Source organism: Phragmites australis, chromosome 24 (assembly GCF_958298935.1).
Source record: "Phragmites australis chromosome 24, lpPhrAust1.1, whole genome shotgun sequence".
Taxonomy (NCBI): Eukaryota; Viridiplantae; Streptophyta; class Magnoliopsida; order Poales; family Poaceae; genus Phragmites; species Phragmites australis.
Window position 1 is genome coordinate 8080997 of NC_084944.1, and position 11920 is coordinate 8092916.

Sequence of the window (11920 nt, forward strand, 5' to 3'; positions counted from 1 at the left end):
TTTATTTCGCCATGAATATAATTGATCTTATACTTGTTGAGTAGTGCCAGCATTCATAAGGAGATGGAGATTTAACATTAACTATCCAGTAGTAATGCACACTTTAGAAGAATTATTAGTCGAGGAAAAGAGTGGGGCATGAGCATGATGCGTGTCAACGCACGACAATAAAGAAGCCATGCACACATTTTGCACAGGTCCTTTTCCTTCTTCCCCATCTTTCTCAAACTATGTGCTAGGCTCTGTCTCGGGATTGCACATACATATGTATAGATGTACCATGCGTATATGCATGGTCCCCGACCGAGCTCGTAGCCCCATATGGCATGCTCCTGACTCATCATGCATGATGCACGCATACTGCAACAGCTGCAAATCCATGCAAATGCTAACTCACCTGTTAATTTGGATTCGTGTTCGTCTTAATTTTTGATGTGCATACAAAGTTCGCATGCTCCTAACTTATCTGAACATGCTTGCACAGATCGAGCAGTAGAATTTTTGCTTTAGTGTACTTGATAGAGTTCAAATCCAACACAAAGAAATTAAACACAAGATACTTCAATGTATTTACCATAACCATCTCAAGGAGAGTAACATGTCTCTCAGGAGAAGAAAAAGAAACACAAAAACCAACAAAAGCTTGATGATCCATGCATGCAGTGATAGTTACGAAAGCCGAATCCGCGTACCCTAATGAGAATTAGACAGGGAAATGAAGATTAAGAAATAAACGGCATTGGACAAGATGTAGGCACGTCGAACTATGTTTTGATTGCTCTTCAAGAGTGCATGCAGTTTGAGTGGCTTCTCTTCAAGCAGGCCTAGAAGTTGTGGCTCCACGTCTCGTTCACCGGCGGCAGCCGCTCGCCGAGGTACTGCCTGGTCAGGTCGGTGGCGCAGCTGGCAGCGCGAGGGACGGTGGCAGCAGCGGTGTCGCACAGTGACAGCTGATGCAGCTCCTCGACCTCGCCGTCGTCGACGCTGAGGAAGTCCCTGGTGAGCCGGCGCCGGTGGCCGCCGGCGTGCAGAGCCACCGAGCCGTCCGGAGTAAGACCAGTAAGACCGAAGCTGACAGTGTCGGCGACGACGTTGGTGCTGATGGTGGCAGAGATAGGGAGGTCAAGGTACGGTGAGGGTTGGATAGGCTGCAGGAGATCAGAGGCCCCTTGGTGCAGGAAGAAGAGGGCATTAGGGTTTTGAGCGGCAGGAGGAGGAGGAGGACTGGAGAATGGTAGGAACAGTGGTGTGCTGCTGTTGGTGATCAGAAGATTATTGTTGCTGTTGCCATTGCTGTTGGTAATGGTGCTGTTGTTTGCAGCTGCAAGAAGCCTTGCACTCTCCTCAGCTAGGGCATCACAGAAGGCCCTGTGTGTGAGCAGGCTGTCCTTCCTGCATGCATGAAGTCATGGGTTGGATAAACAATCAGAGGAAGAGTCAACCATTTCATAAATACATGATATTTTAGATAAAATTTGGTGAAATTTTTAAAACTTTAATAATTAATAACTTTTGAAATATTTAGGTTCATAATATGAAAATTATATATATGAATTTATCTTAAAAAATATTTTCATAATATCACAAACTTATTAGATTTTATAAATACATTCTACTTGAAAATAGTACTCAAAGTTATACATCGAAGATCGTGCAATATCCAAAACGTAAGTATTTTTTACTGGAGGGTGTATTATTTTGTAGGTTAATAACTTAATATTGATGTCCACATGCATGAGTAGTCAATCCATGCAATCCGTTCATGTAAAGTTGCATTTAACTTTAATGACGAAAAGTTCTTGCATATGATCGGCTCAGGTTCTTTTGTCAGTTTCCTTTGTGACAGTAGAAATAAAGGGAGATGTGCGTGTGTGTATATATTCTAAGTCATCACTGAATTCACATGGTAGCCGTGGATATACATACTTCCCTATCAAATGAAGTAGGACAGTACATATATAGGAAAACTAGTATGTACATAGTGTTTTATCTTTAATTTGAAGACCTTAACATGATATATACTGCTTGAAACTGCCTCCTTCAATTCCACTGTCTAATGTAGGAAGTGTGCATCAAGAAATGGAAATATGAAAATGATCCTATTGGAGTGCACTGAAACAGCAGATTGCAGTATTTGTGAAGGATCTCATGGCCACATGGACAACCATAAAGTATTTGCAGGCTGGAGGATTCCAAGTATACATATTGCCTGCTACTTTGACCAGGATTCTGGTTTTTCAGATCCAAAAAAAATCAAAAATTGTACCAAGTTATTCCCTGGGATCCATGGGGAAGGTCACATCTACACATAGGACAACACCAATGTATCTAGCTTGTCACTTTTTTGTTTTAACTAGTTAGAGATGTGCATCAAGATGTAATCATACACAGTTTATGATAGATCAAAACCCTAAAATTCTAAATGAAGCCGCATTCGGTTATTTTATCGTCAAGTGACATTACCAACCGAAGTTTAAGAACGCTGCCCAGACACAGATCGTAACTTCAGAATTCAGATCAAAGTTTAAAAAACCTACAAGAACATGATCTTTATTGAACCAGATTCCGGAATTAGACCAGAGTGGCAATTAAAGACCATGAACACAAGATTTATTTTTCAATTCAAGCTACGTACGTACCTAGTTCAAATCTGAGGAAAAAAATAAAGGAACATATCAAAACACTGCACCCATGCACTGATATTCCAAGAACAGCAGGTCAGCGCACTACTACAGAACATGCTATAAGTAGCGTTTTTATCAGTGCCTGTTGTGTAAAAACCGCGACTGAAGACGTATCGATGCCGGTTGTTAAACTCCCACGCACGAATAATAGCTGAAGCGCTAAGAACCAGCACAGATGTGTCTGAACCCGAAATTTGTCTCCAATCCAATTTTGGCTCACGTCTGCATCCACAGAGCCTTATCTCTTTTCTCACGAGTCATGTCTGGCTCAGTCCTCCTCATGTCCGCAGAGCGCCAGAGACTTATCTCTTTCCTCACCACAATCCAGTCCTGTGCTGTTTTCAAACACCAAAGATTTGGTGATTTTCCCCTTGAAGGATAGTTTCTTGTCCACTGTGATTCTCTATAAATTTTCAACTTATATAAGATTCCATAAAGATTTGTGTGATTTCTTTCTTTCTCTGGTTCTACTATTTAGATGCTGCTGTTTGTGAGAGTTGCAAGGAGCTAAGATTCATATGAGGTTCAAGAACAGGGCGGCGGTGGAGAGCGGGCGGAGGTTGGTCTCTGAGCGGCATGCGGCTCAGGCGCGGGAGCGGGCATGGCCTTCGAGCGGTGCGGCCTTCGAGCGGCGTGTTGTCTCCCTCTTTTCTTTCCATTAGATTTTGTTGTGTTGAGTTAGTGTGAGCGGCCACAACATTGTAGTTTTCTTGTATTCGTATATAGATGAGAGATGAGTCGATTTGATTGTGTTCTTGTGTTAAAGATAAGTCGATTTGATTGTGTTCTTGTGTTTGAGATGAGTCCAGCGTGCAGACGGAGAGCGCGGCGGCGGAGAGCGTTGCCGGTGGTGCGGTCAGAGCTGGTGTGGCGACGGAGAGCGCTGGCCAACTTGAAATTGATCCGACTCATTTTCTTTTTTTTTTACTCCTGATCCACTTATCATTGCCAGTTTGTAGTTCAAACCGACAATGATGGTGAGTTAGTGTGTTAGGTGGTCAACCGACATTAATACTAGTTAAGTATTAATGCCGAGTAAAAAGCTATTTTGTAACCGACACTCTTATGCTTTTTTACAGTAATGGCATAAGAACGGTGCGTGATCAAGAATTAGCAAGAATTTAATCGAGCTGATGACCCTGCTCATGAGAGTGTGTCCATGCATATATGCATGTGTGTCCTCGGACGCGCAGTACCTGGAGAAGAGGATGCCGCAGTCGCAGCGGTACTCGCGCGTGCCGCAGCTCTTGACGTGCGCCTTCCAGTCGGACTGCACGGCGTAGCGCTTCCCGCACCGCTCGCACCACCACCGCTTCTCGCCGTGCTTCCGTGAAAAGTGTTTCTTGATCCCCGTCAGGTCACCCAGCGCCCTGCAAGCACGCACGCACGACGTCGCGGCCATTATTGATTCCATTTCCATCAGCGCAAGCTCTTTCGGCTTGTGACTAGCTTGTGTATACCAGGCAGCAGCTCGATTAATTTTTACCTTGCCGGGTCGTGGTGGACGCAGGTGGGCTCGGGACAGACGTACACGCGCTTGCGCGGCGGCGGCGCGGCGTCCTGCCTGCCGGCGCCGGACGGGAGGCTGCGCTGGCGGAGCTTCCAGGGGAGGTTGTGTCCGCGGCGGTGCAGCTGCAGGTTCTGGTCCCGCTGGAAGCCCTTGTTGCAGATCTCGCACACGAACCGGTTCGTCGCCACCAGCGTCCGCGGCGACAGCGCGATCACCTCCGCGCCGGGGTCTTCGCGTCGCGTGATCAACCAATCAATCGACCCGGATCAGCGAGAAGAAAATTCTCGACGCAAGAAAGAAAGGCACACTAGCTAGCTAGCTCTCAGTCAATTAGTTACCTGGGTTGCCGGGCTGGCTCCTCTTCCTCTTGGCCCCCGCCCTGGGCTCCTCCGGCTGCGGCGGCGGCAGCGCGGTGGCAGAAGCCACCGCCTGCCCAACAAGGAGAGGGCTCAGGGCGTAGCTGGCGATGTCCCCGGCATGCGAACTGGATCCAGTGGCCTCCTGGTCAGACGAGAGATCAGAGAGCAGCATGGTCACTAGTCACTCCTCACCAGCCTGCCTGTCGTTTCTTGGTGTTCTTTTGCAGTCCTCCTCCTCTTGTATGTTGTCTTGTGGTCTCAAGTCTGCTGCTGCCACTAGAGTGCGGTTGTGATGGGAATTGAGATCTGAGAGAGGAGGGCAGGAGGAGCAATCAGAGTGCAGGAAAAGGCGTCAGAGAGGAGGATATGAGGAGGATGTGGTGTGCGTTTGGCGTTGCCTTCTGCAGGCTGCAGTTGCTGCAGCCAGAATAAGAAGGCCTACGCAGAATAGACGCAAGGAGTGCACTCCCTCCGCAGCTCTGGGCCAAAAAGCTACGCCATCCAACCGTGTCCTCTTTTCCCTCACTCCCCTTCAATTTCTACTACACCTTTTCTCAATGGCAGCTTGCATGCATCATGCATGCATGGCCAGGTCCATGGATGCATCGCACGAACATGTGGTGAAAACGTACCTGAGCTGCACAAGCGTATATCAGTGCATCAGCAAGTTACAAAAAACATCATGTTTATTTGGTTCAGTTGGGCATCAAAACAGTGGTAAAAATTCTGAGAAACATACAGATGGAGTGAAATGTGACAATTTACAAACACAGCTAGCAACAACGTTAGTTTTCTTAGTAAACGATGAGCTCACTCGTCAAAATGCTCAAAATTCTGAGGGAAGCGCACTCTTTTATTTTTCGTATTTCAGTTGCTCACAAACAGCTAGAACTGAAGAGGAAACAGTCTGCTTAGTGCTTTCAAGTTTCTATTTTTCACATAGACAGAACTAGTCCAGCTTTCATCTGCAGCACCCAGGCTTTTACTACAAACTAATAATCAGATAGGAGTGTTAAAGGCACTAGTTTTTCTTCTTTTCCTCTTTTACGTCAAAGGTGAAAGGCCAGTAGAACATAACATACTAAGATCAGCATGAATTGTATATATCTTTTCTTTTCTGTTTTCTATTTTCCCTTTCTGGAGTGACCTGGTTGGTGCAGAATTTAAGTCACCAGTATAAATAGATCAGCCATACTGAAGCATCACAGAAGATACATTTTCTGCTTGGCCCTCTTGCTAATCTCAGCAGCAGCTCTGGTTGTACCTGCACTGTAAGAGAAAACCCAAGGGAATTATAATTTATAGTAAGGTGTAGAAAGAAAAGGAGGAAAAAGAGGGACATAGGGGCTATTTGGTTCTCACTCTCGGGAAGTCGAGCCAAAATTTGACTATGTTAAAGCTAGGTTCATACTAAAATATGGACATGACAAGTAGTATTTGGTTTGAGACCGAGCTAAAATTTTGGCCGGTCAAAAATCAGAACGGTCATTTTGAGCTCCAAAAGCTTACTAGCTTTGCTATAGAAAAAATTTAACCAGCCAAATTTATTGAGACGCGGCCAAATTTTAACCTCAATCCAAACCAAAGCTAAATTTTCTAGGCGTGGCTAAATTTTGGCTTGTTTCCTTGGGCAAGAACCAAACTGCAGAGCATGCACACACAAGGGAGGGATCAGGCAGGCTCACCCTACAAAGAAAGCAAAAGCTCCAGCACAAGGGCACGCCCACTCATCGATCATCCTTTACCTTCAATTTTGAACATTTCCCTCCTGCTGCCTCTGATGCTGTTTTATCAGTATTTGCTCAGAGTTTGCACACATCTTGTGACTGATGTTTAAATACTACTTTCTGTTTAGTATAGGGTGTTAGAAAGGCTGTCTAAGACTTGAAAGTTAGATCAGACATCAGCTCTTCAGTCTTGTCTCTCTGGACTATCTTTTGCTGCAGGCTTGATCACAGTCTTAATCAAGGTTTCATCTTTCCTCCCATCTTTCTGAATCTCTGAGGCTCTTTTAGCCTGCTTGTCTGGTCATTTTTTTTGTTGATGGTTTGGGGAATGGCACTGTCCTTAGTTCCTTGCTTGCTGCATACTTTAATCTTTTGCATCTTTTGTGTGTCTCCTTTCGTTATTCCACATGCTTTTGTGGTAAGTAGCCCCACTGATGAGAATTTTTGGGCCCCTTTCTTTCCCTTAATTCCCTTTGGCACTGTGGGCACACCCTGTGCTGGTTGGTTGGTTGGATCCATTGCAGTTTCACTGAACACCATCTATTTTTGCTGTTCATCATTTTTCTTCTTCTTCTTTTGTTTTAGGAGAAAGAAACTCACATTGCAAAGTGGTGTGTGCTAAGTATGCAGTTTGATGATGCGCATTTGCCTTCACTGTTTAAGCACAATGGACTGGTGAAAATTAGATGAGTTGTTGCTGATGAAGCTTCTTTCATTTCCTTCTCTTTGTCAGATTTTGTTCAGATTACATAAAAGGGCATATATATAAATCCTATTTGGCCTGAACATGATGACTCCTTTACGTCTATTACCATACAAGATTAGTGTGGTATTTCTGCTTTGGTTTTCTCCTGGCCTCTGGGTCTTGACTACGTACTGTACAACGCTCCACTACCCTTTGCTATCCACATCTCTTAACAGTGGCAATGCTTTCTACTTACCTCAAGTAGTCTGATGGACTCCGGATTCAAAGCTTTCAACATCACTGAACAACTTCTCCACTAAAAATACTACAGCTTATACCTTAGTATTGAGACTCCAAAAACTTGTCCACTAAGGATTCAATAGGTCGTGCTGGATCATAGCTTCATAGGTTTTAGACTCGGCGGGAGCGGAGTCAGTGTAAAAATCGCCCCACAGGCTATCGGGTCGGGGCCCAATTCGAGGCGGGTTTGGGCCAAGGCAACATCTGCACCCACGGGTCCCCCATGGGCCATGAATATAGCCCAACTCGTCCTGCAGACGTCATAACCCATTCCGGAGGTCCAACAAAACCTAGGTCCTATCATCGGTCGTCCACTGATCCATTCCCTCCCGCACATCGCACTTGACCCCAGCGCCTCAAGCAGCAACTCAATCGGTCAATCCCACCCCCTCCCCCCAGCCATCGGCGGTTGGCGGCTCATCCCCCTCCCCTCGGTGGCCCAGCCATCGGCGCCTCGGCAGGTGGCGAGCTCACCTCTGTGTAGCCATGGGAGAGCACGGTGATGCGAACGGCCTCCTTGAAGTCCTCCATCTTGTCCCGAACTCTCAACATCGCCGATGTAGTAGTAGCTGTGGCTTCCTCTGATCTAATCCGTGAATACTCATCTACTCAGGATCCAGCGAGATGTGCTAATCATTCAGTCGTGAACTGCAAGGGCGGAGGGACGACAAGGAAGCACCAGCTGCAACGCATAGGACCAATGGGGAACAGCTGCCAGTGCATCAGATAGGGCGGCGAGGGAGCGCGCATGAAGGTCCCTTATCAAATCTTAGGTCCTCACTAAGGCCAAAGGTAGTTTCACACCTAGTATTAATTTCAGAATTAGATCGGGTTTGATGCTTCGAAAGTCGGATGCGTTCTTACGCCATCTGACCCCCACCTGTTGCCACCCATATTCTCCACTACCGAGAGCCATTACTGAACAACCTCACAATCTGTGGCAATTGCAGAGTTCACAGAAGCACAAAGTCCAACCCCCAGTCGACAATTTCAGTAAGCAAACTACAGCTTAGATTGTCAAATGCAAATACAGAAGCAGTTGCCAACACGGAGTTCGCGAAAAAAAACAAATGAAGCTGATTAGGAAGCAGAGTAATTGCTCATATCTTGCAACTCAATGTCTATAGACAAGGAACTGGAGTTAACAAACAAAATGCTTCTCTGTTTGAACAGCAAGGAAGTTTCAGGGTACACCAATTGACGAGACCTGAAGCGATAACAAAGGGACCATACTAGGAGACCGACTCAACCTACAATCAGATACAAGAACCTGACCAAGGACAACGATATGGCACCGGCACAACATACTAGAAAACTTGACTCAATGACTGTTGTTTATACACAGAGTAGAACACTTCCACAGGTTCTGGTTGCAAGAGCTACTGAATACCAGCTGATGATCACTGCAGTCTTGAGTTAGGGTCGCTTCTCCTGTCACCATCAGAGAGATTAGCAGCTACATTACACCTCAAGGATCTCTATCTAGCGACACCTGCATTGAAGAAATCGAACATCGGTAGACATGACAATTTCCAATGCCATAGCGTGAATATACTTCTTTGTAGACGACAGAGGCTAAATACTTACAACATTGAGTCTTCAGCATCTAGCCAGTGTGTCCCCGAGACCCCAATCTGGACTCCAGCATGAACACCTCAAACAGCAAATACATCTCCACCATTCAACTGAATAAGGAGCAATTGAGAAAGCTTCAGAACGAAGGAAAAATAGGGAACAAATGTGAAGATGCATTTGCAGAAACATAAATCGGAATAACTAGAAGAAAAAAGAAATGCATGATTTGTTGTCAGCCTCGTTGACAAGATCCTTCACTAATGTAATCGGCCATTCCTGCATATTCCAGCAAGATGGATAGAATAAAATGTCACTACTCACTACATTAGCAGTTAACCAGATTTATGTCACTGAATACGAAATATACCAGATTGTTCAATGTAATCTGCAATAATACTGAAGCTGAGGTATTAGTTGGATGAACCACTATGAACACAACTCTACTTTGGGCTAGTAGAACTCAGATACCCCAACTGTTGAGCAAGTTCATCCACATCTTCAGTTCTTCCCTCCAACTCTGACTGCCCTGCCTTGTCCCCAAAGTCTTCAATCAACAGCTCTGCCCAGAAGTCATCATTCAGCTCTGACTGGCCATTAGCTCGATCCATCTTCCCACCATCTGCATTACCCTTCCCAAGCTCCTGAATGTTTGCTGCTAGATTCCCCAGCTCAGGCATTCCAGGTTCACTGAGCTCATAGAGCACGCCCAAATCAAACAAGAACTGTGAATCAAGCTGCTCGCTCTGAGTTGTTTCCCCAGGGCTGTAAAATGGAGCATTGTCAATGGGACGTCTTCTTTTCTTTGAGATGGCATCCTCGAGCTCCTTCCTCTTATCTTGCTGCTGAACCAACTGCTGGATGAACTCTGGATTTCGCATTGCTCTTGCCAAGAACCCCATCATCTGTACCTGCTTCTGCTCAGCCACTCGTAGCCTCTCTTCCATGGCTTGCACATGATCTCTAGTAGTCTGCTGCTCCTGCCTTAGCTTTACTACTTCTGTGATCAAGATGTTTTTGTCGCGCTTCAGCCTATCAATTTCTTCCTCAAATCCAAACTCACCAACCTCCAGGCAAGTAGCGGGGGCCTGCTGCCGTGATGGTGGCACAGTTGATGGTTTCCTTCTCTTTATCATCTTCAGTAGGTGCCTTTGACCCCTGAGGAAACCTTCATTTGCAAACTCCCACCTGTCAGGATCAACCTTTCTGAAGCCCTGCAGATTGCAACAGACAAGCAATGACCATTGTTAGGTCATAGTCAAAAGGTAATATCTTGGAGAAAGCTTCCCTGTAAACTTTTCTTTGTAGCATTTCATGTTTTTCAATTAGAGTAACAGGATGAATGAGCAGCAGTATACTATTATCATTTGAAGGTGATCAGATGAGTCCTCTAGAACAAAACAATCTGGTTCTTGTACTTCATCCAGTATCTTGTTCCATCTAGCTACAATAAGAAATTTCAGGAAACTATGTCAGGATGATACAAATGTTTGGTGAGAGTTCTTCTCCCACCAACTCCTTGCCTCCCCTTCAAATGAAGCTCACTGGAGGATGTTTTTCATATAAGAATAAACACATTCAAATAACTATAGCTTCATATGCATGCGTTGGTATAAAATCAAGATATAGAGCGAACACTAGAACTGAAGCCCCACTTACACTGAATCCAACTGACATACAACCTACACCCACAACTAGATATGATCAAAATCCTAGTTTACCTATGTATGTAGTTAACTTTTCTTTTCGGAAATCAAGCATAAATTAATCAACTATGGGTAGTGCTGCTATTTCTCCTCAAAACAAAACCTGCACATTACCTAAAGCAGCAGTAGGTGTGATCAGAAATCAAGCCTCAATTTACTTTGAAAATTTTGCACATTCCAAAGAACGGATTTGTGGGGACAAGAAGGGGAAGGAGGTGGGGGGGGGGGGGCGTGCTAACTCACATAGGTGTTGAGCTGGCGGACGAAGCTGGAGAAGTTGCTGTGCTTGAAGAGGCGCGGGAGCAGCGCGTCGGCGAAGACGTGCGGATCCCAGACGACGAAGCTGTTGCCGGCGCGGTTCCACGAGACGACGGCGTCGGTGGACGGGTCCTCCACCAGGTCGAACGTCTTGGTCAGGAACGGCGGGGGGCCCACCTCGTGCAGCCCCTCCATCGGACGCGGCGCCCCCGCCGCATCCCCGCCGCTGCCGATACCGTCCTCTAGCGGCTGCTCCAGGAGCTCCTCCTTCACAATGCCCGCCGCCACCGGGCCCATGGCTGCCCAAGAACTCGGCTTGCGGGTTTAGGATTCAAGAGCCCCGATCGCCCCCAAGAACTCGATTCTCGCGACCAAGAGCTGGAATCCGTCGGACAAGTGGCGAATCGGACGGAATCTAGGATATTTTTCTCTCCGGTGAGTCGCAGCGAAGCGAAAGGTGAGGGGAGATATTTTTTGCGCCTTGAAAGGTGTCCGGTGAACTCGCTGGGGGAGAAGAGCTGCGGGGGAGGCGGTGCCTGGAGCCGCGGTGAAATACCCCGCCGTACGGGCGCGTCGAGACACGTGGCGAGAGCCGTGGAAGGTTCTAGAGCAACGCGCCGGGGTCGCGTGGCCTCGGAAGGTTCTGGAGAGAATGGAGGCCAGCCGGGCGAGAGGAACACGACGGCGCAAGTGGCCCAATCAGAAGGCCCGCAACGCATCAGAGCTGGCCCATTTGTCAGAAAAGTTTATTCTTTTTTAACGCGTCAGAAAGACTCCTCGAGGAGCCAGTAGATATTTCCTTCTGATGTGAATTTTATAATTACCGTGTCGACACGTGTCGCGGCTAGGTAGGGATACAGGCGAAGGCTTGGTTTTGGTCCTCACCGCATGTCGAGTTTGGTAGAGCTCTTGATAGTGGTTGATTTTTTGAGAAAACTAATCATATAGTTTAAAGTGATTTTTTAAGTAAATTTAAATTTTGTGAAAGAAGTGACTATACGTGAGAAGTGAATCAGAAAAAAATATTTTTTAGCTTTCAGAATTTAAGTTTATTATAGAAAATCACTCATACATATTCTATTCAAGAAGCTAAAAACTAAAAACTATTGTTTCACAAAG

The 11920-nt window shown here is 46.1% G+C and overlaps 2 protein-coding genes across 4 annotated transcripts; both read right to left on the minus strand.

Annotated features, from left to right (window-relative positions):
• Window positions 1–580: 580 nt before the first annotated feature.
• Window positions 581–5016, minus strand: LOC133907563 (protein EARLY HEADING DATE 2-like). The gene is made up of 4 exons (XM_062349627.1): window positions 4533–5016; window positions 4171–4423; window positions 3881–4054; window positions 581–1392 (listed from the first exon to the last, which is right to left on the minus strand). The coding sequence occupies exons 1-4, from the start codon at window positions 4723–4725 to the stop codon at window positions 825–827; spliced, it is 1188 nt and encodes a 395-aa protein (XP_062205611.1). The 5' UTR covers window positions 4726–5016; the 3' UTR covers window positions 581–824.
• A 3390-nt stretch (window positions 5017–8406) lies between these two features.
• Window positions 8407–11447, minus strand: LOC133907836 (heat stress transcription factor A-2c-like). Of its 3 annotated transcripts, none has more exons than XM_062349932.1 (4): window positions 10787–11447; window positions 9309–10051; window positions 8853–8950; window positions 8407–8757 (listed from the first exon to the last, which is right to left on the minus strand). In XM_062349932.1, exons 1-3 carry the CDS (start codon window positions 11096–11098, stop codon window positions 8947–8949), a joined length of 1059 nt encoding a protein of 352 aa, XP_062205916.1. In that variant the 5' UTR covers window positions 11099–11447; the 3' UTR covers window positions 8407–8757; window positions 8853–8946. The 3 variants fall into 3 exon arrangements, with proteins under 3 accessions (XP_062205916.1, XP_062205914.1, XP_062205915.1); XM_062349930.1 differs by having other exon boundaries at window positions 9208–10051; window positions 10787–11444; XM_062349931.1 differs by lacking the exons at window positions 8407–8757; window positions 8853–8950 and adding an exon at window positions 8957–9116 and having other exon boundaries at window positions 9208–10051; window positions 10787–11445.
• Between the last annotated feature and the right edge of the window lie 473 nt (window positions 11448–11920).

Coding starts and splice junctions, on each gene's coding strand:
- LOC133907836 (XM_062349930.1), bottom strand. CDS start 11,098: ATGGGCCCGGTGGCGGCGGGCATTGTGAAGGAGGAGCTCCTGGAGCAG. Junction 10,052..10,786: donor TCCGCCAGCTCAACACCTAT/GTGAGTTAGCAC, acceptor TGCAATCTGCAG/GGCTTCAGAAAGGTTGATCC.
- LOC133907563 (XM_062349627.1), bottom strand. CDS start 4,725: ATGCTGCTCTCTGATCTCTCGTCTGACCAGGAGGCCACTGGATCCAGT. Junction 4,424..4,532: donor GAGCCAGCCCGGCAACCCAG/GTAACTAATTGA, acceptor CGCGACGCGAAG/ACCCCGGCGCGGAGGTGATC. Junction 4,055..4,170: donor GTCCACCACGACCCGGCAAG/GTAAAAATTAAT, acceptor GCGTGCTTGCAG/GGCGCTGGGTGACCTGACGG.